Raw genomic sequence first — 26004 nt, forward strand, 5'->3', positions numbered from 1 at the left:
ATTAAAGACAATGACACATACAGACAGGGGGAGCTTCAAACACAGGACGCACGCACACTTTCCAGCGATGTCGAGCGTGGGTCACCGACTGAAAAATGGATCCAAATTGAATAAAGTTACACAAGCCGGTAATCTCGTTCTCACCTGTCATGCTTTTATTGAATCTGGGGAGAACACCGCTGACGTTTCCCGGTGCCTTCGGGCCATAAGATCGTCAAAAGAAGTATAGTTTTTCTTCATGTTGCTGTAAAAGTCGTATCTGTTCTCCTCCCTTCCTTAATAAATGTCCCGAAGGCATCGCAGCTGATGTGAATTGATTGAAGCTCATATTTGAAAATTGACACCAACATTTTGGAGATCCTCAAATCGCGCCTGAAGTCCAACACCGACTTTCAGTCAAGAAAGATTAGAGTGTAAGGGAATCAATGCCACAAAATCCCCTTGACAGCATATTGTATATTTAAGCGTACTGCTAGCAAAACTCCCTAGACAGGCTAACGAATAACATCAGTTCTAACTCTTAAGTAGCAGATATTTGAACACAAACGATGAAGCAACATATGTAGAAAGACAATATACCATTATTCACAAGCATATTTCCGTTATCGTTTGTGAAAAATAACTGCTATAACTGTAGTTTCCAGAGGAGTTGTGATCATTTCCATGTAGATCTGTATGTGCTGTATTATACTGCCCCATGTGGCCGAGGCGCACACACCAGAAGGAGCGGCACAATGTCCATTGAATTGAAGCCAAAGATGTGGCATAAAACGGTTTCATGACTTTACTTTCTCATTGTATGTTTCAATAAAGTACGCATACAATAATATAGAGGTTTTTGTTTTTTCTTTTTAAAACACAATACAAACAGTTTTGTATTTTTTTGGGCTGGTATCTCAAGGCAGCACTGCAGTTCAAAGCTGTGCAGTACCTCCCTGATATTTTTTGGGTGTGGCGATGCATTATTAAGTGTTAAGTGAGACGGAAACCTCTCACAGTGACACGCGCGAGGTGGCCGTTTATCGGTCAACCTTTGTCTGCGCGAACATGAGGCGGGCGGGCGGGGCCGAGCGGCGGCACGAGTGCACCGAGAGGGGAGATAGGGAATGATCCCGGCGCTTCAGATCTCGCTCTCGCTGGGCTGTGGTCATTTCTCCTCTGCCCTCCAACAACATGGATCTACTATTGTTCCTCAAAAAAACAACATCTCCCACTGAGACCATGCGCCTTGCCCTTCACTGCATGTGGACTTCTGGAGCAAGATAGAGTCCTTCAGCATGCTGGACCTTCCACGCCGACCCATGATTCAGTGCCTCTTTCTGTCCTTGTGGTTGGTGAACAGTTGGCACCGAACGTCTGGCTCCATTGGCGATGGCAGACAGATGTGGCAGAAGCCCAAGCCGGTCCCGATCAGTCTAGAACAATCCTTTCTTCGTGATACTTTCCCCCCAGGATTCCTGTGGGGGTCCGGCACGTCCGCCTTCCAGACCGAAGGATCCCGGGACCGGGACGGAAAGGGTGCGTCCGTCTGGGACCATTTCACCCAATCGAGGAGGGCCGATGCGACCGGTGACAGCTACGCTCGCTGGGAAGAAGACGTGCAGGCGCTCGAGTATTTGGGGGTGAAATCGTACTCTTTCTCCCTCTCGTGGCCCAGACTGTTCCCCGATGGCAGAGCGAGAGGTCCTCCCAGTCAACCTGCAGTGGAGCACTACAACCGCCTCATAAATAGGCTTCTGCAAAAGCAAATCGAGCCCATCGTTACCATCCATCATTGGGATCTGCCGCTGGTCCTGCAGGAGGTCTACGGCGGATGGAAAAACCACACGCTCGTTGGATTGTTCGAGGACTACGCTGCCTTTTGTTTCGGCGCGTTCGGGGACCGCGTTAGGTACTGGCTTACGATGCATAACCCGTATCTGGTGGCTGTACACGGGTACGGCACTGGGGTGCATGCCCCCGGGGAAACCGGGGGGGACGCCGCCGCTCTTATTGTGGCCCACAATTTGATCAGGGTAAGTCTGCATGCACCGCTTTGTTTACATATATTCAAATTGATTTGGTCTTTTTTTTTTTTTTTGAACGCACAAACGGGACATTTTACAGGACGTGGAGTTCCAAAGTCCACCGTGTCAGCACAGCGTGTGCCAGGAAGTCACGGAGATATGCCTCGGTAATAATCACTCCTGTTTTTGCCCTTTCGAGCGCTGCGCAGCTGGCGTGTGTTGACGCTCATATGAGAAAAAGATCATTATGGAGCACCTGTGAGGCGCCGTCCGCGATGACCACATCCGTTACTCAGGTCACCGCCAGTCTCCGTCCTAGCTTAAATGGCGCCTTGTGGCCAAATGTCTCTGTTATAGCTTCTCGTTAAGATGATTGGTCACTCCCCCCGTCTCTATCATATACTTTCTTTTCTGTCCAAACGCGGTTCATTTTCACTGAAAAAGAAAAACATGTATCTGAAACCATCAGTCACGCATCTTGGCAAGAGGCGAGGAAAAAAGAGAGGCACAAATGCTAATAAAGGTTACATGAGGTCATGGAAGCCCCCCTCCCCTCACAGCAGACCCCTAACAACAGACTATGCTCATTAAGGATAAAGCTCTTTTCATACATACTTGCATCCTTTTTGCACACCTGATAGTTTTGACCTTTTCCTTTCCATGTTAACGATGTCATTTTCTGAATGATTAGAGAAACATTTTCTTTCTTTTATTTCATGCAGCCTCAATCATTTATCTGAAGACGCACTTCGTACAGTGTGAGAGTTTGTTAACTCACGGAACACAAACTCACAACTCAACTCTTATGTGATAGCAGGGAGTTCACTTGATAACATAGAAGTAAATCATACAGAATACTTGGAAGGGAGAGCGATAAAAGTAAGGAATAATAAAGGAATGTGAGTCGCCGAGATCTCAATCAGTCAGCCGCGGTTGACTTTACCCCTCTCTAGTTATGTTAAATAAAATGAATTTTGATGTTGTGTTGAAAAAAATGATCAAGCCTATTTTGACAAAGTCAGGAGAAGAAAGTACAGATACTGTACGTGCAGTCCTTTCAAATGTTGGGAGTAAAAGTCAAAATACATTCAAGTACAAGTAAAACGATGATTTGCGAACATACGATTGTGTTTTTCTTGCAGGCGCATGCCAAAGCCTGGCACACCTATAATACCCACTACCGCCCAGCTCAGAAGGGTCAAGTGTCCATTGTTTTGGGCTCCCACTGGGTTGAAGCTCAAAAAGGCCAATCCGCAGCCGCCGCTGTCGAACTTTGTCAACAGTCGATGGAAGCTGTTCTCGGTTGGTTCGCCGATCCCATTTTAGGCGATGGAGATTATCCAGCTTCGATGAAACTCAAGCACGATGGCCTCCTGCCCGCATTTTCTGCCGAGGAGAAGCTGCGGGTGAAGGACACGGCCGACTTCTTCGCCCTGTCCTTCGGGCCGAACGTCCTCCGTCTGGGTCGAAACCTGCCTCGCTTCGGCCAGAACGTGTCTCCGGATCTGAGGCGCGTCCTGGCCTGGATCAAGCTGGAGTACGGGGACTTGCCCGTTCTGCTGGCCGAGGGTGGATGGTTCTCTGAAGCGAGTGTGGGCAGAGAGGACACAGTGGCCCTTTACCTGATGAAGAGATTTATCAACCAGGCATTACAAGGTAAAAGGTGAAACGCATCTGAAGGTGAAACGCGTCCATTTGCTGGCGCGCTTTTCCCACAAATAACTACTTTTGCGGGTGAGTCGGAGCCTATGCCACCCGAGTTTGGGCGTGAGGCGGAGTACACCGTGAACTCATTGGGCACATGTGAAGGAGGGGGGAATATATATTCTAACTAGTTAGGACTATTAGCTCTTCAAGTAGAAAAGCTCCAATACATTCAAATGGAACGCAATGTCCAATTAATACTGCTGCAAAACGATTCAGTTGTAGCAATGATGCTTATGTTATTTGTTGTATTTACTGTACATATGGCTAGCTAACGTTTTTCCTGCTTCTCGTCGTCCATCAAAGTGCTATTCCTTTACCTTTGAAATGATAAAATAATAAAATGAAGAAGAAGAATGTATTCTTCTTCTTATTATTATTATTACTCCTTAACTTAGCATTCCCACTGTATTAAATTGCAGTTTACGACTTCTTTGCATCTGCAGAACAACATTTGACTGTTGTATCTAATCTTATATGCTTGTCCCCCAATATTATATATATATATATATATATATATATTATAAGCATATTATACATGCTTAGAGGATGACACATATCTATGATGTTTTAAATTCTAATAATCAAATTAGTCAAAAATAAAAAATGTAATCAAAAATTCTAATAATCAAATTATTGGATTTTTTATTTTTTCTCCACACTTTATTCAACACACACCCTTTTCAACCTGCTCCAACTTTTTTTTTTTTTATAAAAAAAAACAATCAACACAAGGCAGTTTGGGCGTCCCTCCCTGCTCTACTGTCAGTACTAACTTAGCAACTTGGCGTGTCTTGTGTTCCAGCTGTCAGGTTGGATGGCGTTCGGTTGCTGGGCTACACCGCGTGGTCACTGCTGGACAGCTTTGAATGGAACTACGGCTACACGGTGCGCCGGGGCCTTTTCTACGTCGACTTCACTCATCCTAATCGCACCAGGACGCCCAAAACCAGCGCGCAGTACTACCGGCGGGTTATCGCTGACAACGGTTTCCCCCGAGCGGAGCCCTCCGCAGAGGTCGAAGGTCATTTCCCCTGTGATTTTCACTGGGGTATTGCTGACTCCACCTTGGAGGTACTAACGGTAATCAAACACAACGGATCGAAACGAACGCAGCCACCCTCATCCATCCGTTTGCTCCGTCTCTCTTTTGTCAGGTCCGCTTTTTCCCCTTCTCCCCCCAGTTTACAGATCCCCGTGTGTACAGTTGGAACCGGACAGGAGATGGACTATTGCGTGCAATCCCAGGAGCGAAGCTTCACGCTAATCGTTCCCAGTGCACGGACTTTCTGGCCATCCGTAATCATCTCTACCTGTTTGCCTCGACGGGGGCGACGCACTACCGCTTCGCTCTAAACTGGTCTCTGATTTTACCACACGGAGACCTCTCCGATGTCAACGTGGAAGCGCTGAGGTAAAACGCCTGGCGTGAATTTTATTACAAATTATTACTTTAGTGGTACGTATTCTGTGGGGGAACTAAGCATTGAGGAACCGGTGAGTAACTTTTTAGGAATTATTCTTATTTATTTATTTTTTTAACCAGAGCATGAATGTCAACGAGACCAAAAATAGAAAATAGGAACATGCAAATTCCCAAGTTGACCAAAAATATCACTTTAACTGTAACAGTAACTGTAATGTTTATCGAGCAACACGAAACGGTGACAGCGGCCGAGGCAGAAATCTCTCTGAAAAAAAGGTCGAGCAAGTAGCGAGCAGAATGTAGCTCGAAGTCAAGAAGTAAAAGTAGTATCTCAAGTCTGTCGCATGAAGACTACCCTGATAAACACAATTTGTTTCCCAAAAGTTACCCAAGTAAATGTAGTGCATTACTACCCACTTGTTTGTTCCATAAAAAAAGACCGTTGCCACTTGTGTTTAAAAGGTACTACGGCTGTGTGCTCAGCGAGCTGAAGAAGCTGGACCTGGAGGCTGTGGTTATCCTCTACTACCCGACGCACAAAGCTCCCAACCTGGGCTTGCCCGGCGCTCTGCACGCCTCGGGGGGCTGGCTCAACTCCAGCACCGCGGAGGCCTTTCGAGACTACGCGGCACTCTGCTACCGGGAGCTGGGCTCACGGGTCCGCTACTGGATCACGGTGAACGAGCCCAACAGGCTGACGGATATTTATTCCGACGGCGACGAGCGACAGCGGGCTGCCCGTAACCTCCTTGTGGCTCACGCGAAAGCCTGGCGGCTCCACGAGCGGAGGCGCCCTCGTCGGCCGGGGACTGAGGTGTCGCTGGCGCTACACGCCGATTGGGCCGAGCCTGCGAATCCCTTCCTCCTGAGGTCACATGCGGCGGCGGTGGAGAGATTCCTTCTTTTTGAACTGGGTCGCTTCCTGGACCCGTTGCTGAGGCCCGGTTATGAGGAGAAGCGGGGCAAAGGGGACGACCCACCAGAGATGACGACTTACCTGAAGGAGCGAGCTCGACTTCTGGGCCAACAAAGATCTCCTCTTCCTACTTTTAGCAAAAGCGAGAGAGAGGAGCTCCGAGGTGCACTGAGTTTCATCGCGTTGAATCATTTCACCACCCGCCTGGTTTCTCCCTTTCCGAATAATGTTCAGCGAAAAGACCCGAGCGACCACGACTGCCTCATCCTCTCCGACCCCACCTGGCCCTCCTCCGGTCTGGGCCAAGCTCTCGTCCCTTGGGGGCTGCGAAAGGTCCTGACCTGGGTGACGGAGCGATACGGAGGCGCGAAGCCTATCGTTGTCACAGCGAGTGGGGTTGATGACCAGGCTCCTGTCCGGGATAGCACGAGGCAGCACTATCTCAAAAGTTACCTGCAGGAGGCTCTGAAAGGTCAGACTTTGATTTTGCTCGCACATATACCGCCATATACTCAATTTATACCACACGCTCTAAACACACCTCAACCTATTATTAAAACACACTTTATCCTCATATAACATGAGTAGTACTTTTTAAAAACGTATTCTTTGCTTATCACTCGCGCAACTCTCCAAATAAGAGGCAAAGTGTGCTTGCTTCAAGGTTTTATTTTACACTTCCAGTTGAAGGTTACTTTATAACTGACACAGAAACCAAAAGAGAAGTAAATCTTGGATACTTGAATGCCAAATTGTTCAACCGAACCATTCGGTACAACATTATTCACTTCTTTGACTCTTAATCACGCTGCATCTACACCCGATAGAGTTCCGTGTTTTCAGGTGGTGCTATGCCACACTCTAAATTGGGACTCGTGTGTGTGTGTGTGTGTGTGTGTGTGTGTACTGTTAAAAAACAATAAAAAAGATCGCTTGCAAATCCGCGATGTAGCGGGTCACGAAAGGCGAACCGTGCTATAACAGGCGTTCACTCGATTCTTTATGGCTGTTCCTCAAAGTGTTGTACCCAGGCTCCCTCGAGTGGCACACAAATGAATTACTGCTTAAGTACAGCAGTTGTGTTTCACTTTTAAGTTCAATACATTTGCCTTTCATCTTTAAGAACCGTTATTTATTTATTGACTCACTTCCTTAGGTAATTGTTTTTATTTAACGTTTATGCGCAACACATTTTAACGGAATCATTATTTCAGGACAGTCTTTTTAACTTTCCTATATTTAAGAGCAGTGTTAATGTTCAAACTGCGCATCACGTTACATTGGCTTGCAACCGCACCGAATACACTTTTTGGGAGTAGAACCTCGGTTCCAGATGCAGGAAGAGATGGATGAAGTGGCTGGGGAAAGGGAAGTCTGGGCGTCCCCGCTAAAGCTACTGCCCCCGCGACCCGACCTGGATAAGCGGTAGAAGATGGATGGATGGATGGAACCTCTGTCTTTTTTTTAACATTGCGGTATTTAAATGCTGGTCTTAATGGTGGAGAGCTAAGTATTTGTACTTGTTGTAAAAGGTTTGTGACGCACTACTTTATAAAATGTGATTCCTCCGCCAGAAGTAATGTTGACTTTCACTACTGTTTAATGTACGTTCGGCCTGGATCAGAATGACGCTGACGCCCAGGCAAAGCTCGACAAGCAATATAGATTTTATGGCTTTATTGCTGCGTCCTCTGAAGTCCCGAGGAACCATAAAGATGATAAGAAGTGGGAGGGCAGAAAAAAAAATGGAGAGATGAATTAAATTAGCTTTCATACTTTGCCCTTTGTGGCCGATTGCTCGTCCGTATTGCGCCATCAAACAATAGGAGAATTTCATCCAAAATGACAAACCAGATGCAGGAGTAAATCGACGATCAATGAATATTTCTGCTTCTCTTCATGTGTCCCCAGCACGGCAGTTGGATGGAGTCAACCTGCGGGGTTTTTATGTGTGGAAGTTGCAGGATGATCATGCACCTCAGTATGGTCTTTTTAGCTCAGCCAACCACCAATCCAAAGCAAAGGCCTCCATTGACGTCTACAGACAAATCATCACTCGGAACGGTTTCCCCAGAAACGCCACCTCGAACGAGTGTCGCTCCGCTGAGGCCCGGCCAGCGTGTTCCTTATGCGTGTGGGTGTCCAAGAACAAGGCCCTGACTTTCTTTGGCTTCTGCCTCATGCTCACATCTATCGTCTTCACCGTGCTGGTCTTCTCCACCGTCGTCACCAGGAGAAAGTACACCAAGGGGCGGAGGAGCAGAGTGAGCATCGCGAGCAGGAGAAGGAGAGGAAGGGGTGCAGGAGTGCAGGACTTGTGTAGGCCTGCTGTCAAGCTGACTCATTGTGCCATACATTAGCGGAGGGGTTCTAAAACGGACCCCTGGGGTCCACCAGCTGTAGCTTACGGGTTGGCAAAAGAATTGACGAATCGCTAATACGGTGAGGAACACTGTATAGTCGTCATTTCTGCGGAGAAAGGATTAAGGCGTCTTTCTAGAATAAAAGGCTTAATATTTTGTGAATATAATTGTATTTTTAAAATACACTTGGTAAATTGTTTTTCTTCCCTCATTACACACAATACGAAATATGCCTTTGTTCTTGTAATGTCTATTCTTGTCGTGATTTTTTTCTCCAAAAAATATAGTTGTTGTCATAACATTTTGACTCTTTCTTCAAAATAAGCATTAAAAAAAAAAAAATCCTATGGCATTTAGGGGTGCGTACACACAGGGGCGTCGAACAGGGACAACTGTTCCAGGGCGCTGAGCATTTGGGGGTCCCCGGCTGTGCCCTTCGACAAGTAAAAAAAAAAAAAAAAAAAACCCAAACAAAACCACCTCATTTCTAGTTTTATCGGTCGGTGTGTTCAGGACAGCTGACTAGGATGAGTTTGGAGAGTGTGGGATTGCGATTATAGACCCCTTGGTACATTATGGATGCAATTTGATGGACATTGAACTGCTCAAGCCTCAGGAGATTGAGACTATAAACGAGAGAACATATTTTGTACACTTTCTAATTTCTTCAGGCGAGTGAGGAAAGTGTTGCGCCATATAATGTTAAGAGTAATTAATATGGGACTCACACAAGGATTTGTAGACGATAAGGAAGCAGATAAAGGACGATAAAAGAAATCGAAGTTTGATCAATAATCCAACATATTTAGACTGTTCATCTAACAGATAATCAATGTGACATTTGTAATTGAGTGATTTGTCTTGGACAACCCTCAAGAATTTTGTAGACTTTACTCTTCAACTCCTTTCCATCTATGTTGAGACAGATGTGAGCCACATTTTTTGTTTGTTTGTTTTTTGGAGTGGAAAATAATAAAAAATTGTCTTGTTTATGTTTAGGGATAATTCATTACATTTAAATCAAGTATCCACTCATTTCAATTCAACATTAAGTAAATCTTGAAACTCGTACAAATTGCTGTGGGACAGAAATAAATTGGCATTGTCAGCAAATATGACTAATTGCGATGAAGTCACAGAGACATTTATATAAAGGACGAAGAGCAAAGGTCCCAAAGTTGAACCTTGGGGCACCCCATATTTGACATCAATTTTTGAGATTGGAGATGACGAATGTTGACATATTGTTGCCTAAAATGTACTGGAAATGACTGTGGAACCATTTGAGAGCCGATCCTCTCCTGTTTATGTACATATGTATGTATACACGATATATGTATATAGAAATAGAAATTTGAAATTAAAAAAAATGTATATAGAAATGTTTTGTTTTTTTCTTTGTCTGAATCGTAGCAACTAGACGTCGTTTTCATTTAGTTTGTTGGCGTTTTTTTCTTGTTTTCTGAAAATGCTCTTAAATGACTGGTGCTATTAGGCTAACGATATGCAGTAGCATATTTTGTGGTCTTAACGTGTGAAACCACTTGTAAGGCAGGTGACTATTTTCTAATTAAGCATTTGGTTGCAGTGGATTTTTTATTTTAGGGTTAGAGAGGAAATGGTCCTGAATACTTTAACATGTTTTTATTTGTAAATTAAATTTTTTTAAAAATTAAAAAAATAATAATGTTATTCATTCATTATTTTGAAAAAAAAAATAAAAACAGGATTTTCCTTCAGCTTGACCATTATATGTTGCTTTGTGATGGTCTACGATATCAAATCCCTCCCCCCAAAAAAATCAAAAAAAAATCCAATGAAGTCTGGGTGGAACGTGACAAAATGCAAAAAAAGTTTAAGGGGTAGGAGTGCTTTTGCAAGCCACCGTCCGGTACCTTGACATACGAGAGCGCTTCAGACACTTTGCCACAAGATGGCGTGAGCGAGCTTCCCAACATCCAACCAGCATCGGTTCACGTGGTCCCCTCGCAGTGAGTACCTGTTGTATTCAGATGCAGATGCAGAGCTGGCAGAAGTTAATGGTGGCTGTTTAAGTCAGGATAGGCTTGAGAAAATGTGATTTTCAAAGAAATATTTTTATAATATTTGCCCTCTATGATTACATGTCTGCTTTAAAGTTTATCCAAACTTACCTCCATAGTGCATGAAAGAGGTGATTCTTATGGGCTGAAATATGTGCCAGCAGGAACTGTATTTGAATAATTAATATTTGAATTTGAATTTCCACACTTAACAATTGCATTAGAAAAACGTAATTTGAATTCGAATTGCTTGATTTGAAACATTGCATTTAAAAACTGAACCTGAAGAGTAAAATTCGAAATTTAATTTATTAGTCTGGAACTGAAGTCCAATAAACTTGAAAGTGAATGTAAGATTTTTGTATTTGTTTTTTATCTGCAATGAAAATTGAAATGATATATTTTCACTTTCAGTTTGACCGTTTCAGATTCAGTTCGACAAATTCAATTTCAAAAAATTAGCTGTGACAGACATCCGGGGACTGTAAGGAATAGCAATCGATCGGCGATACACGGATCTCCTCTTCGGCCAATCAGCGCCATTGTTTTTTTGGTTTTTTTTTTTATCACGTGATACAGGGACTCTACGAAAAGTCAAATCTTCTAACCAGCTACAGCAGTGGTGTCAAAGTCATTTTTGCTGCGAGCCACGTCGTAGTTATGGTTTCCCTCGGAGGGCCGTCATGAGCGCGAACACATATACAGTAAATGTACAATTGCCTCATGTTATTACATATACAACCAAAATTGACGAATAACTATATTTGAAACCAGAAGCCAGTAAAAAGTTGTTAGTTCAGTTTATTTTGAAACGGGGATTGGGAAGAAAAATGTTTGCAATCGACGTAATATAAAAGGGAAGACGATTTGCAATGTTGTTATTTTAGCAAGAAACATGAAGTCGACGCACCTGATTCGCTGTCGCGGGCCACATAAATTGATGTGGCGGGCCGAATGTGGCCCCCGGGCCTTGAGTTTGACACGGTGTTTTAACCTTTATACCACCTTGTGGAATTCATCAGACGGCCCGAAAGAGATAAAAAGATGCTTCCTTTTCGAGCATACCAAAGACAAATTTGTTAAAGTCAAAGGTCAGAGGGCTGAAATTTGGCCACACAGTTTTGAACAAGTTAAACTTGAAATTAAATGATATGATTCAGCAACAACAACATTTGAGGAACGAGGCAAAAATGTTTATCGCGTTTGCAAACTTTGATTCAACACGGGATAATCATGGAGGACTGCAGAAACAAGAGAATATTTACTGTTGTTGAGAAGCTGAAATCAGACAATTTAGACAATTTTAGTGGAAACAATAACGTCAAAACGATGAATCGATGATCAAAATAGTCAGTAATAGTCGAGGAATTGTTGCACCCCTATAATGAGTATTTTTCTAGGATATGCATACGAGATTAGCTACAACCTTTTGTCTTTACACTGAAATGTTGATTGGCAGACGCAAATGAATTATTATGATTGTACAAATGATTCTTCTTCCTCGAACGATCATCATTATTATTATTAGGAGGAGAAGGAGTAGTAGTGACAGTGTGAGTATTAGTGTGATTTTCCTGAACCGTCGTGTACACGTCACGCGGCCGCTAGCCAATGAGAGGAGGCATTGAGGATGCCGTGCGGGTCACATGGTTCCTCTCAGCCAGACTTCATGCAGCTTGCCATTAAAATGTTTTCATTGCCTCCAACCTCGCTAGGCTTCCCCGTTTGATAATAGCACACATATAAAGACGGCCGTTTGACGAATTAAAACGCCACACGTCTCGACGGGCAGCCCGGGGCGCTCTAGGAGCACAACGTAGCGGCGGGCGTTATTTTGGAGGCTGTTGCGTTCCTGTGGCCACGACAAGCTAGCTAACGTTCGCAGGCCCCAAACCGCACTGGGAAACCGGGTGGACGACCATGGCGAACATCGCAGTTCAGAGGATAAAACGGGAATTCAAGGAGGTGCTCAAAAGCGAAGAGGTCAGTCGTCGTGTTCCCCGCAGCCCCGTTTGAATACGCACATTGTTTTTTTCTTTGTCTCGGCTGGTGACAAGAAGAAGAAGAACGAGGCAACCGACTTGTCGCTGGCTCAGCTGTCAGCTAACCCCCCCAGATAGCTAGCTTGAGCTAACTTAGCTTCACCAAAGTAGCAGCAGTCGTGCTTTGGAGCTCATGTGGGCAGCTCGGCGACTCACGCGCTCTTCCAAGACCCCACTAAGGCCACTTCCAGTGGCTCATTGAGCCCCGTTTTTTTTTTTTTTTAATGTTGCGTGCCCGAGCGAGCGCGCAATCAACCCCATGGTGACTGCGAGCTCTGTTAGCCATCAAAGATACTTCCATAAACTACGTTGTCATTGACTCAATCGCAGTTTATTGACGTGATTAAGTCCAAATGTGATCAGGGCTCTCAGCAAGTTGGGGGTTCGCAGTTTAAATAGCTGTCATTTTTGTGCTGCCTAGGCAGATTTGTGTTTTGACAGCGAGCTCAATTAACACTTTCCAGCCTGTCTGTCCCGTCTTGCTCACTGCTTCTTTGCTCCTTCATCGTTTCAGACGAGCAAAAACCAGATTAAGGTGGATCTGGTGGACGAGAACTTCACAGAACTTAAAGGGGAGATAGCAGGGCCACCAGACACACCGTATGAAGGTGAGAGGCCTCTGGAGACTTCATGGAGAACGCTTCCATTGCAGCCATTAACTTCATTCTTCAGGAGGCCTCGCTAAATATCACTTAACTTCAAAGTGGCCCTGTATAAGCAACAAAGCTGCCTGATTTTTTTTTCATTTTTGTTTTTTTTTGTTTTTGTTTTTTTTACACTTCCCAGAAAGGGTCAACAACAAAGCCTTCAGCTGAGCACTTAACCGTGAAAGCCTTTTTCAACAATTTTAAGTTTGATTGATTAGTGAGCGGCTCAAAACAGTCACAATGAATGTGCACTTTTACTTTCATTTGATATTTCGTTTGCGTAAATGAGACAAAGTCCGTAGGCGCGGTCATATAGGCACAGTGTTTTAAGGTTCCACAGGTGTTAGTTTTCTTGTGGAAATACTTGGATTCCGTTATGTTTTCACGCTCTGAAAAAGTGCTTACATTTTGACGAAATGCTACCTGACACCATATGAAGGCGATGCTGCTAACATCAGTCCTGCTTGCATTACAGCCATAAACGTAATTCTTCACGAGGCCTCGCAAATTAACACTTAACTTCATAGGGCCCCTGTATTTTTAATAAAGCCGTCTTTAGTTCTGCAATACTAAATCCGTGCTAAATGACATTTCCTGGCCCTGCATACATGCAGAACCTTTTGATATTGTGGATCCACCTTTTGATTTTTATGTCCAGCCCAACCTAGTTTGACATTTAATAGCCAATCATGTGTTTCATGAATTATCTACACGGGCGCCTCACTGAAATCGACAGGTGGTTGGTCGACGCAGTAAACTAGCAGCCTTGACTCAAGCGCGAGGAAATAGATGACTAAAAATATGAGCGCGGTAGCTTGGTCTCTTGCAAAATGTGCAACTCTATTCTGAAATCTAACAAAAGAGCTGTTAATGCCCACCTGAAAAAGCAAACGCAAGCTGACGAACAGCCTAAATCCTCACGTCAGTCAGCAAATTCACCAAACGCCCGCCTGCAACAGTCAAAAGACACCCAATCTACTTGCGCTTCTGCTTGGATGACAGAACAAAGACAAGTGTTGGTCAACCAAGAACCTTTTTATTGTGAAAATGAACAGTTATTCGCCAACAACTAGCGTTTCGTTGAAGCCTTCATCCCATGGACCAGTGCTTCTTAACCTGGGGTTCGATGGAATCTCTGTTTCGGCGGAGGTCGGGACACACGCGGTGCGCTAGTGCGGGCGTGCGTTCTTTTAACGCTGCACTTAGCAGGACGCTGTCGACCAGCCCGTTCACGTTGTGGCGCGACACTCGTGGCGGCCGTTCGTCGTCGTGCTCGAGTTGAAATCGGAAACGGCGTGTCTGCGACGTCAAGACGGCGCATCCAATAGGAGAACGGTTGGCGGAGTTCAGAGCGCTAACGGCAACGGGCCGACATGCGGACGCCACTAAGCAACAGCTTCCAAATATGGTCGAGCTTGCACCGGCGCGCCGTTGACCCTACCAAAGCTGAAAAACGAATTGTGGACACACTCTTTGAACTCACCGCTCTGCTACGTTGGAACAAGCCGAGTCGCAATGTAGCATAAGGGGCGTGGCCTAGTGTCTGACGTCAGGAACTTGTCTAGTTAGTCTACATGAGGGTTTGGGCATGAGTGCTGGCCTACTGCAGCTCCTTGCAAGTGTTGTCATTTTGTATTTGTGTGTTTGTTTGTCCTGTTCAATAAATGGCTGAAAGTGCATCAGCGACTGTGACCTTCCATTTGTTTTTTTTGTTTTTTTTGTTTTTTTTTGTTTCCCCCCCCCCCCCCCACTTGAGCGGTGGTGTATCTGAAGCTGGCTTGCTTCTCAAACTTGGCACTCAACACAAAGCAAAAAAACTTGAAAACTTGTAAGTTGGGGCACTCGTAAGACAAGGTACCATTTTTATTTGCCCTTCTATAAATGATAGAGATTCACTGAAAGTCCTAGTATTATTTGGAATGAAAATGTAATGTTAGGAACCTTCTTGGTGGAATACCTAAGCGCCATTATAAATTTGGATTGATATATCAACAGTGACGGGATAAACCCGCACCCAAAATAACTTAGCGATGCTAATAAGCACCTGACCTGCTTGTTGATGTGTTAACATGTCCTTATCTGTTATGTTTGTTTCTTTCAGGGGGTAGATATCAACTAGAAATTAAAATTCCGGAGACATATCCTTTCAATCCACCCAAGGTAGACTTTCATCGATCTTAATTCTATATCATGTAATGGTTGCCATCTTAATTGGTGTTAAATTTTAAAAAATGATCTGTAAGTGCGGTTTTTTTCCTTTCCTTTCCTTTACCCCACTCAGGTGCGGTTTATCACAAAGATCTGGCATCCCAACATCAGTTCAGTCACAGGTGCAATATGTTTGGACATTCTCAAAGATCAGTGGTGAGTCTGTTTTCTCAATAGTGCGGCACAGTGTCGACACCAAACGCGCAAGTCTGACCAGTCGGCCGTAATCCGGACTGCGGGATGCTTTTACCGGCACTCTGCATGTTCAATCTACAAGTAACATTCACTATGGCCGGCAATGAACTTTGTACTTGTCTACATTGCTTTTAGCGTGTTAAATAAATTAACAGTGAAGAATGTCAAAGTGGCTGCTGCTTTCTTTGATTTTTCTGCATGCGGCGGTGGAAAAGTTTGGGCACCCGTTGTCTGAACAAACAAAGCCTTTGGCTGAGCGCTGTGCAATAATTGTACGAGCCTTTTTCAATAATGTAAGCACAACCACAGTAAATTTGACCTTGTACCTTAGTTTTTTTTCCTGCCTGCCAAGTTTCATTCTGAAGCGCAAAAATAGGAAATGTAGCAGCCTTCCATTGTGTCTTATTAGCATGTCCACACAGTGGACATCCGACGGTGGACTGGAAGTGCAAACCAATTTAACAAATTGAAATATTTTTACAAAAGCAGAATCAGAAAGCCGAATCAAAAGCAGAAAACATTTACAAAAGCCGGAGAGTACGGTTACGGTGGCCTGGTAGTGCAAAACAATATAACAAATTGTGAAACACTTTTACATTTCAGAAAACAAATGAACAAAAACTGTCCCACATCCCAAAAACATGCATGGTAGCTTGATTGAAGACTCTAAATTGCCCGTAGGTATGAATGTGAGTGCGAATGGTTGTTTTTTTATATGTGCCCTGCGATTGGTTGGCGACCAGTTCAGGGTTTACCCCGCCTTCCACCCGATGATAGCTGGGATAGGCTCCAGCACGCCCCCGCGACCCGCGTGAGGATGAAGCGGTACAGAAAAGGGATGGATGGATGGATGGATGAAACACTTTTACATTTCAGAAAACACATTACCAAAAGCATAAACAAATTACAATTGGGACAAACTTGAAAGGGAACGTCCCATATCGTGGATTGACGTGTAAAATTCTAACATGCATTCTTGGAAATCCCACGGCCTTTCTCGGCAAGACCCGCCCCGCTTCAACATCGTTGGCTCCTGCGTCGCGGGAAGGGTAGTCTACGCAGATGTAACGAGATGTCCATCCCAAATATGCATCACATTTGTACAAAATAAAAAAGAAGTTTATTATGGTTAGATGTAGGACTAGGGTTGGGGTTAAGGCAGTTTAGGATGAGTTAAGGCTAGGATTATGGTTACCGTAATTTCTTGTGTATAATACGCACCCCCAAAGTTGACCTCAAAATTCTGGAAAACCCTTCTACCTATGTATAATGCATTTTTACAATCCATGATTTTACTTCTACCCATATGATCAAAACGAAGTATTATCTGTATTTTGTTACTTTTTTTCCAAAGAATTATTCTGAAGTTTAGCACTTTATTTGAACACGTAATACTTTCTTTTTTTTATTGACTTGGCTCTTATTTTGAAATTCACAGCCCTACTTTTATTTAGTAAATTAGAAAACACACAGTTGTGCTCATATGTTTGATTACCCAAGCAAAAATTGTAAGATGGGTACAATTCTTTATAGAATACATAAAGGGTCAGGCAAAACATATTTTATTTTAATGGGATTCAAATTATTCGGTCAATAAATAAATAAATATGTATGTGTTGTGCAAAAAGGTGTTAACATTTTAATTTCCTCTCCTCTTACTTTAATTTGTTTTTTTTAAATTGATGTCGATCCATAATTTACCAGAGCTTTAAGGTAACAAAATTAAAAGTAAATTGAACCTGAAAGTGCTTCGATTTGACTGTAGAAATGTCACGGGAAAAAATAAATATATATATATATATATATATATATATATATATATTTTGTAATTATTTATTTTTTGGCTAATATCCCCACCTCCCCAAAAAATAAAAAAATAAACATCAGTTTATCCATTTTTTGATATTTTATGTAGACACATTTGTGTTTTGGAGCACACACAAAAACAAAATCTTAAGATAATTCTTTTCATTGGGCATGGACGGTTAGTAAATGTGAGCGTCACACGTTAAGAGTGCTGTGCGTGTTTGTCTTCCTTTCTTTCTTTCAGGGCGGCGGCCATGACGCTTAGGACAGTCCTCTTGTCACTACAAGCTTTGCTGGCAGCTGCGGAACCAGACGATCCACAGGATGCAGTGGTAGCCAATCAGGTTGGCCAGTATGCATGTTACCACAATATGTTGGTGCCTCTATGAATATGAAATATGTCTTTTTCTGGGGCAGATGAAATGGAGCAAAATATTGGATTGGGCAGAATTTGGTTACAATCGTCCCATTATTTATCATACATATTTCCTCCGTCCTGTGAATGTTTATTTTCAATAAAAATAGAAAGCATAATTGTGTGGTATTAGTTTCAGCAGACTTTGTTTTATCTTGTGATTTAGATGATCAGCCCACATTTTTTGATGCAGAAATGTAGAAAAATTCCCATCCTTTTTCCTTCCATTGTTTTTATTTATTTTATTTTTTTAAATTTTATTTAAAACTTTGAGCACCACTTGTCTGTACACGATAGAATATTTCACCGGTGTCATTGAAATGCTTGTTCGTTCCACAGTACAAGCAGAACCCCGAGATGTTCAAACAGACAGCGAGGCTCTGGTCTCACGTCTACGCTGGCGCTCCCGTCTCCAGTCCGGATTACACGCGCAAAATAGACGAACTCTGTGCCATGGGCTTCGAAAAAGTACGTGTCACTCGGTCGCGTTTTTAACGTCCTCTGATTTTTCACATGTGCGTTTCTCCTCCAGAATGCAGTAATAGTGGCCTTGTCGTCAAAATCCTGGGACGTGGAGACGGCGACGGAGCTATTAATCAGTAACTGAATCTCGACAACAGCTTTTACATCTTCTTCATCCCCCCCCCCCCCCCCCACCGCCTCACACGTCTTCGTATTCTCAGCGTCTCTGCCCGCGTCGCCCCTTCTGTTTCGCAGTGGACTCTGCCCCCCGCCCCGCACTTCCCCCGCCCCTCTGTTGTGCCACACACTCCAATCAGTTGCCCGGCAAACACGCATCGCTGGCCCCCGTGAAGGTCATTCAACATTCCGGTCAGTGCTGCAATCACAAGTCCGACCACTTATTAAGCCCGCCCCGTGACCCGCCAGTCACGTCTCTGACCGCGTACAACAAACATTCATCATCTATGGAGGCATTCACTTTTAGTTTTGGAAAACCTTTTTGTAAGAAAGAGTCAAGCATTCAGACAGACTCTTTGGAACAAATATAATTTTAAACTGTAGACAACCCATATACATTATCACGTGCCACTCATGGCATTAGTGAGGGTAGCTTACAATGTAAAATAAATTCCAATGTCATTGTTCTGGAAAGAATTCCTGCACAGACATGACCGGGGCATATTCCTTCGTTTAGAGACCACACCAGTTCACGGCACCGTCAATGTCGTCCCATTCGTGTGACGCGGACTCAATACAAGTTAGGAACCAGGTTTAAGTAATCCCACCAAAATATATTTGCAGTGTAATTACTCTCTAAAAGCGCTCTGACATCCCTCCCCCACTGGTTCATTACTTGAATAAACAACCACATTAAAAAAAGACAAAGGAAAAAAAGAAAAGCATTTTATTTGGTTTTGGCCTTCTACAGGAATATATTTGGATTCTTGTTTTTAAAAACCTAGAAGAAACACAAATGCAACCTCCAAAGTAAAAGAAAATGCTCAAGTATTGCGCCACCTTGATAATGCCAACAGATATGTGTAAAGATTCATCTGTAAATAAAGATAAAGTCTGTGTAAATTAACAAATTGCCTTTTGTGTATATTCTCTGAATTCATTTTCTTGTGCGGAATTTCCTGGCATGATTGCATCCAGTTACCATAACAACAAAGTTAACAATATAACTTCTGTAGCGCCCAATATGTGCTTTATTATGCTGATATTCTAATTTTTTTTAAAAGTAGGCCGAGGCCCTAAATCATCTGCGGAAATGGAAATGTCCAATGACAGAAGTGAAATCAACTAAAATGAAAAATGCATAAGGAGTGGTGAATGGATTAGGATTATTAGTGTGGCTCATCCAGTGAGACTGTTTATACACTTGTCTTCCACTGCCATTGTTTTCAGGACCTTGGGTGCAAACATATTTTTAGTACATGTCGAGCAGGGTTATAATCATCTATCGCAAAATACAGATCACTTTACATACACCGAGCCTGGTAATGAACACGGTAACAGATGGCACGCCTGCTAGCATGTTGTGCCTCTTCGATGATCGCCAACAAAGCCCCGGCAGTGGGCTTTATTTCAAGACACAGGAGCAGCTCAAGGGTGCCGACCCGCTCGTGAGCTACAAAGCAGCCCAAACGACGACGACAAGACGAATTTGCACTCGCGCAAGTGACCCAGCTTGCAACTCTTCCCGGGAGACCAAAGCTGCTTCTCCGCCGCTACTAGTGCTACTACGCCAGACACAAAGGTGCACCCGCATAATTTAAGAGTACCAATACAGGACATGAAACATTGTAATTTCCAATACGTTTTTAAAAAAGATGTACAACACTAGAGATTATCAGAATGCTCCTGATTAGTTTAATGTGAAACCATAATGGAAACGTCATAAAGTTAATGGAAGACAGTAGTGGCAGTGTAATACCATTTGAGCAACGGGTATTTGAACACGTAGAAAGCCAATATCACGATACTATTCTTTAGCCTCTCTTCTTTGTTTGTTTGCATGACTGTATTATACTGTCCCCTGGTGGGCACACCAGAAGGAGCAGCACAATGAATTGAATTGACGCATTAAATCATGATGCACAAACTGTTTGAATTATGAGTTATCTTATAATACTGGTTTTATATTGTACAATAATATTGAATGCTATTCATTGAAAAACAGATTTGAGAAGGTTTTTTCTTTCTTTTTTTTTTTTTTTTTTCAGGAGGCCGGAACAGATTAACGGGGAAAGAACTGCAATCGCAATCTGAAATGTCATGTTATCCCAACATAGGTCAGTTAGAATTATTATTATTTTTTTCCAGAACTAGTTGTTATATCCTCTCATGTAGCTAATTAGGTTACCAACCACATAATAAGGTAACAGGTTCTTGACCTTTGACCACTAAACTGCAATTGGCCAATCTGTGGCTGGTTTCATTGTCCTCATCGTTGCCTTACATGAATCTGCATAGTTCCAAAAAAAAAAAAAAAAAAAAGACAAAGTAACAATGACTGTACAACTTGAGCTGTACTAGGTGGTCCTAAGGTCCCCATCTTTTCAACACATCTTTCATCTTTTCTTTTTGTGAAGATGCCCGCCAGGTGAATCAGTCACATGCGGCGAGGCGGTTCCCGGTGGGCATCTTGTTTCTCTCGGTCTACTGCTGCTGCTGAGTTACGCGATAGCCCCGGTGTCATTGTCAGAGTCGGCTGTGCGTCGTCCCCCTGCGGAGCGCCGGGCCAGCGCCGGTCCCACTCGAGGTCCTGTGGCGGACCGACCAGCGTTGGGACGTCTTCGTGTGAGGGGTCATGTAGTCCGCGGGTTCCTTTTTGTTTACATATTTTTCTTCTCCGTGCCGCCTGGTCAAGATGATCCAAATAGTCTGCCTGGGCATGCTCCTACCGTCGGGTGAGTCCTGTTGAAAGACGTTTATCAAAAAGACTTCCCATAGCTTTGATAATGTGAAATGAGACACTAGAAATATACAACATCTGGAAAATACACCTTTTACATTTCTTTTTTTTATGGAGGGAGTAAAAGTAAAAAGCCATCCGCTAAATAATACTCAAGTGAGATACAGATAATTCTACTTTTGTTACTTGCTGCTGGGGAAAACTACTAATCACACTTTACAAGAATGTTCTCAATGTTCTGCCATTACAAAGATGATAATGCTCCATTTTGACTGACTTTGTTAATTTAATTTCCATCTGAATATTAATATCCCCTCAAAATGATAGATTACCTGCCAGCAGGACGCAATGCACTGCAACCGAGAGCAACTCGTAGCACAATCGAAGCGAGAGTTGTGGTTTGGCTGTTCTGCCCACGAACTGGAACGTGAAATACGATGATGTCTTTGTGCCCGCAGTGGTCCACTCGGCCCAGGGTCACTATGCCCACAAGCTCCTCAAGGATTTGATGGAGAACTATACCAGCGCCCTGCGGCCCGTGGAGGACACAGACCGAGCGCTTAACCTCACTTTACAGATCACGCTCTCGCAGATCAAAGACATGGTGAGTCCCGCCTCAGCAACCCCAAAAACGGAAGAAAATGGTGCTCGACAGTATTCGATGATGAAATATGATGAGTGAAAGCTCACTTGTGTTAATGTGATATTAATGTTGCGATGATTGAACTGTAAGAAACATTACCCTCAGGTCTCGTTTGATTTTACCGGCCTTGTCAGGTCACGACTGAAACTCATTGTACCCAATTTGTTTTATTAAATCCAGCGAATAACGAGACATAAAAAAAATGAGTTTTCGAGGTTTTCAATTGGCCAATAGTAGACCCAATACAGCCGAAAGGTACAATTAGAAGTAAATTATTGATATATTAGCTGAGAGCTGAAAGGTTGGAAATGAAAATCAGGCAAAAACACCCTTGGGAAGTTTCATTACATTTGCATGAACGCAGCTCCAATGGTTCCATAAAAGCAAGCGAAGCGGACGCAAAGGGCCAGCACAAAAGCCCACCGCGTTCATGAAGTTGAATGAAAAGCACGGCTCGGAGAGCAGCAGGCCGAGCCCGCTGCTGCTACTTCGCTGGATCGGGTTCCCGTTCAGGGCGGCTGCTGTGTCAGCCTGCGCTGAAAAAGAGTTTGTTTGTTGTCGTTTTGTGCGTGTGAGCGCCCTAGGATTGAAAACAGTGAAGTGGTACTATAAATATAAATACACACACGTCAAGAAAGACTGACAGCAGAAGTGCTTAAAAGCTTTTGCGTTGGGCGTCGTGGCAGGACGAGAGGAACCAGGTGTTGATCGCCTACCTGTGGATAAGGCAGAGGTGGCACGACGCTTACCTGAAGTGGAATAAAGAGGACTACGACGGACTGGAGGTCATCCACATCCCCAGCAACCTTGTGTGGAGACCCGACCTCGTCCTCTATAACAAGTATGTTCCGTCCTTCCTGTCGTATACCTACTTTATCGGGATTTTCAGTATAAATATGTACGAATACTCATTCATGTATACACATTCTTCGGCATTCACGGATTCACCTATTTTTTTAATTTTATTATTATTATTTTTTTAACCATCCAACATTATTCGCAGAAACCCCCAGCTATCCACGGGATTTTTTCCCCGATCCCCCGCTGCGTCGGATTTTTAAAATTTCATTTTTTTTTTTTTTTTAACCTGATACCTCACTTGGTCGCATTTTTTAATTGTTTATTTTTTTTTTAACCTGATCCCTCGCTTAGTCGCATTTTTTTCATAGCAATTATAATGGGCGTCAATTATTGGCAGATGTTTTTTCTCATCGCAGTCGCTCCTGGTCTCTATCCCCCACGAATAGCGGGTTCCACGCTATATTGTATTCTGTCGATTAGTCGACTATACTCGACTAGTTGATGGGTAGATTTTACTTCTCCGTATCAATGTTTTAACGCTTGAAGTCGACTAATCGCTAACCATGTTTTTTTTTTTTTAACATATTCTGATTTTGCTTGAAGGTATCAAAATTTAGGACAAAAAATAAAATCATGAAATATGATATATGAATATATATACATCAGGTTCACTTTTTTTTTTTTTTTAAATTAAACTACTGAAATAAATGAAGTATTCCATGATTGATATTCTCATTTATTGAGATGGACCTGTACATAAAAAGACAATAAAATAAATCTCAATGTCAACTAAATGGGGAAAAAAAATGAATGATGTCATTAAATTTACCGCCAGTTGCGCTTCAAGCATTCATGCCTGGAACCAAATGAAATGGAAACAGTAAGTTTTCCCAGAATTTCCCAGAAGAAGAAGAAGAAGAAGAAGAAGAGGAGCAGGAGGAGGAGGCGAGGACGGGGGGACTCGATGTTCTCCAGCTGTTGCTGTTGCTCTTTCTTTGCCGCTCCAGGGCCGACGACGCCCTGTCGGGGCCCATGGACACCAACGTGAAGCTGCGCTACAACGGAGAGATCACCTGGGACGCTCCCGCCATCACCAAGAGCTCCTGCGTGGTGGACGTCTCTTACTTCCCCTTCGACAGCCAGGAATGTAACCTGACCTTCGGATCCTGGACCTACAATGGAAACCAGGTATGGGGCGTTTTGAGGGTCGCGAGGGCTCGTTCATTGTTTTTCTTGTGGCGTTTAATACGTTGACAAAACGACGAAAATGTCGGCCGGTCGCGTGTCATTGCAGGTGGACGTCTTCATGGGCATGGACAGCGGCGACCTGTCCGACTTTGTCGAAAATGTGGAGTGGGAGTGCCACGGCATGCCGGCCACCAAGAACGTCATCATGTACGGCTGTTGCTCCGACCCGTACCCCGACATCACCTACACCGTGCTGCTGCAGCGCCGCTCGTCCTTCTACATCTTCAACCTCCTCCTCCCGTGCTTCCTCATCTCCTTCTTGGCTCCTCTCGGGTTCTACCTGCCCGCAGACTCAGGGGAGAAGGTCTCCCTGGGGGTGACGGTGCTGCTGGCTCTCACCGTGTTCCAGCTCATGGTGGCTGAGAGTATGCCCCCCTCGGAGAGCGTGCCTCTTATAGGTGGGACGTGTCTCACGCCGGATTTTTGCTTTTGCACGCTTTCGGCCGTCATCTTAATATGAATCAATACATTCATTCATGCCGATTGGGTGAGAGAATTCATGATTCTACATCCTCAGCGCGAAGTATGCAGTGTCTGGATGATGGATAGATAGATAGATGCTCTGATTTATATAGAGACACACTTTTGATCTCTGAAGGTATATTACATTAGCCAATAGAAAGCAGTGTCAAATTATTTCTTTTTATTTGAAATTGGTCACCAGTCAGTCACAGGGCACACGTAGACACGGGCGACCGTTCGCATTCACGTTCGCGCCGTCACCGAGCGGGAACTGAACCCACGCTGCCCGCACCCGAGTGGACCGCTACGCCATCAGTGACGACAAGTAGTCATGAAACACAAAGAACATACAGACAAACAAGAATTAAAAAGGCACGTCCACCTACCCGGTTCCCAAAAAAATCTCGCTCTTTCCATCCCTCCAGCCATCCCTCGTTCAAATCTATGGATCGTTCTAGTCTACCTATCGAGACAGACAGACAGACAAGATGGCGAGCTAGCTATAGGCACATACCGTATATCGATTAGCGAGATACTTTATGGCAATAGCTACATAGATAGATTGGAATGATAGAGACATAGATTTGAGCGATACATAGATTGGAATTCTAGATATATAGATCGGAATGATATAAAAAAATATCTTTCACTTAAGGAATATCACGTTACCAATTTGGTAGCCACGTAAAATCCTCTGTGTGTGCGTGTGTGTGTGTGTGTGTGTGTGTTACTCAGGCAAGTACTATATCGCCACCATGACCATGGTGACGGCGTCCACAGCTCTCACCATCTTCATCATGAATATCCACTTCTGCGGTCCCGAGGCCAAACCCGTTCCGCGCTGGGCAAAAGTGCTCATCATCGACTACATGTCCAAGATCTTCTGCGTGTACGAGGTGGGCGAGAACTGCGCCTCCTCCGCGTCCGCTCGCTCGGCTCAGGACGATATCGGTCGCCGGTACTTCGCCTCCCGGATCGGAGCCAACGGCCAAGCGGGAGGTCACAGCGGTCCAGATGAGCGACGGGGGCAAAAGGCCGCAACGCCGCGACAACCTCCCAGAATGAAAACTCAGCAGCACATCACCAGGGCCGAGAGGAGCCTCTTCTCCAGCTTTCCGCTCGGGAAATACAAAGAATCGGACGGGAAAGTTCCGGCAGGGGACTGCTGTAAAGACGACCGCAAGGTTCCGTTTTGCCCCGGAGACAAAAAACCACCGGCCCGAAGCCCCGCGCGAACGTCAGGGGCCTGTGCGTTGTGTCGTCATGGCAACGGCGGGGACCCGAAGTTGGCGCGCAACGTCGAGTACATCGCAAACTGTTTCCGAGAGCAGAGGGCCACGTGCGCCAAGGGGGCCGAGTGGAAGAAGATTGCCAAAGTGATGGACAGGTTCTTCATGTGGATCTTCTTCACCATGGTCTTCCTCATGAGCATCCTGGTCATCGGGAAGGCCCCGTGACCGTGCTTTTAGACCGCTCCTGACGTCTTCCGGCGTCGAGAAGCACAGCACGGTCTTTCACCGATTGCGGATTTGCTTTCATATTCATGTCACACGTGACATGACGCTCCTCAACTTACTTCAACGGAGTTCTTTGGCCCCAAGATGCTACAAAATGGCACCAAAGCAGCAATTTTGTGTACTTTCGGGCCTGAGTACAGAAAGTATGGTTTAGTAAAGACTTTTTTTTTAGCATGTAATGCAA

At 44.1% G+C, this 26004-nt stretch overlaps 3 protein-coding genes across 4 annotated transcripts; all 3 read left to right on the top strand.

The window, feature by feature from the left end:
- Positions 1-1277: 1277 nt before the first annotated feature.
- On the top strand, positions 1278-8412 carry klb (klotho beta). Its single transcript, XM_061686631.1, has 6 exons — positions 1278-2015; positions 3149-3662; positions 4516-4784; positions 4868-5124; positions 5599-6524; positions 7964-8412. The coding sequence occupies exons 1-6, from the start codon at positions 1278-1280 to the stop codon at positions 8410-8412; spliced, it is 3153 nt and encodes a 1050-aa protein (XP_061542615.1).
- A 3704-nt stretch (positions 8413-12116) lies between these two features.
- On the top strand, positions 12117-19320 carry ube2ka (ubiquitin-conjugating enzyme E2Ka (UBC1 homolog, yeast)). Of its 2 annotated transcripts, XM_061686352.1 has the most exons (7): positions 12117-12440; positions 13014-13107; positions 15248-15306; positions 15428-15510; positions 17600-17699; positions 18110-18238; positions 18303-19320. In XM_061686352.1, the coding sequence occupies exons 1-7, from the start codon at positions 12378-12380 to the stop codon at positions 18375-18377; spliced, it is 603 nt and encodes a 200-aa protein (XP_061542336.1). In that variant the 5' UTR covers positions 12117-12377; the 3' UTR covers positions 18378-19320. The 2 variants fall into 2 exon arrangements, with proteins under 2 accessions (XP_061542336.1, XP_061542337.1); XM_061686353.1 differs by lacking the exon at positions 13014-13107.
- Positions 19321-21101: 1781 nt separating this feature from the next.
- LOC133407808 (neuronal acetylcholine receptor subunit alpha-9-II) lies at positions 21102-25760 on the top strand. Its single transcript, XM_061686070.1, has 6 exons — positions 21102-21144; positions 21608-21753; positions 22479-22633; positions 23601-23781; positions 23888-24239; positions 25039-25760. The coding sequence occupies exons 1-6, from the start codon at positions 21105-21107 to the stop codon at positions 25758-25760; spliced, it is 1596 nt and encodes a 531-aa protein (XP_061542054.1). The 5' UTR covers positions 21102-21104.
- The last annotated feature ends 244 nt before the right edge of the window (positions 25761-26004 follow it).

Source organism: Phycodurus eques, chromosome 9 (assembly GCF_024500275.1).
Source record: "Phycodurus eques isolate BA_2022a chromosome 9, UOR_Pequ_1.1, whole genome shotgun sequence".
NCBI classification, from domain to species: Eukaryota; Metazoa; Chordata; class Actinopteri; order Syngnathiformes; family Syngnathidae; genus Phycodurus; species Phycodurus eques.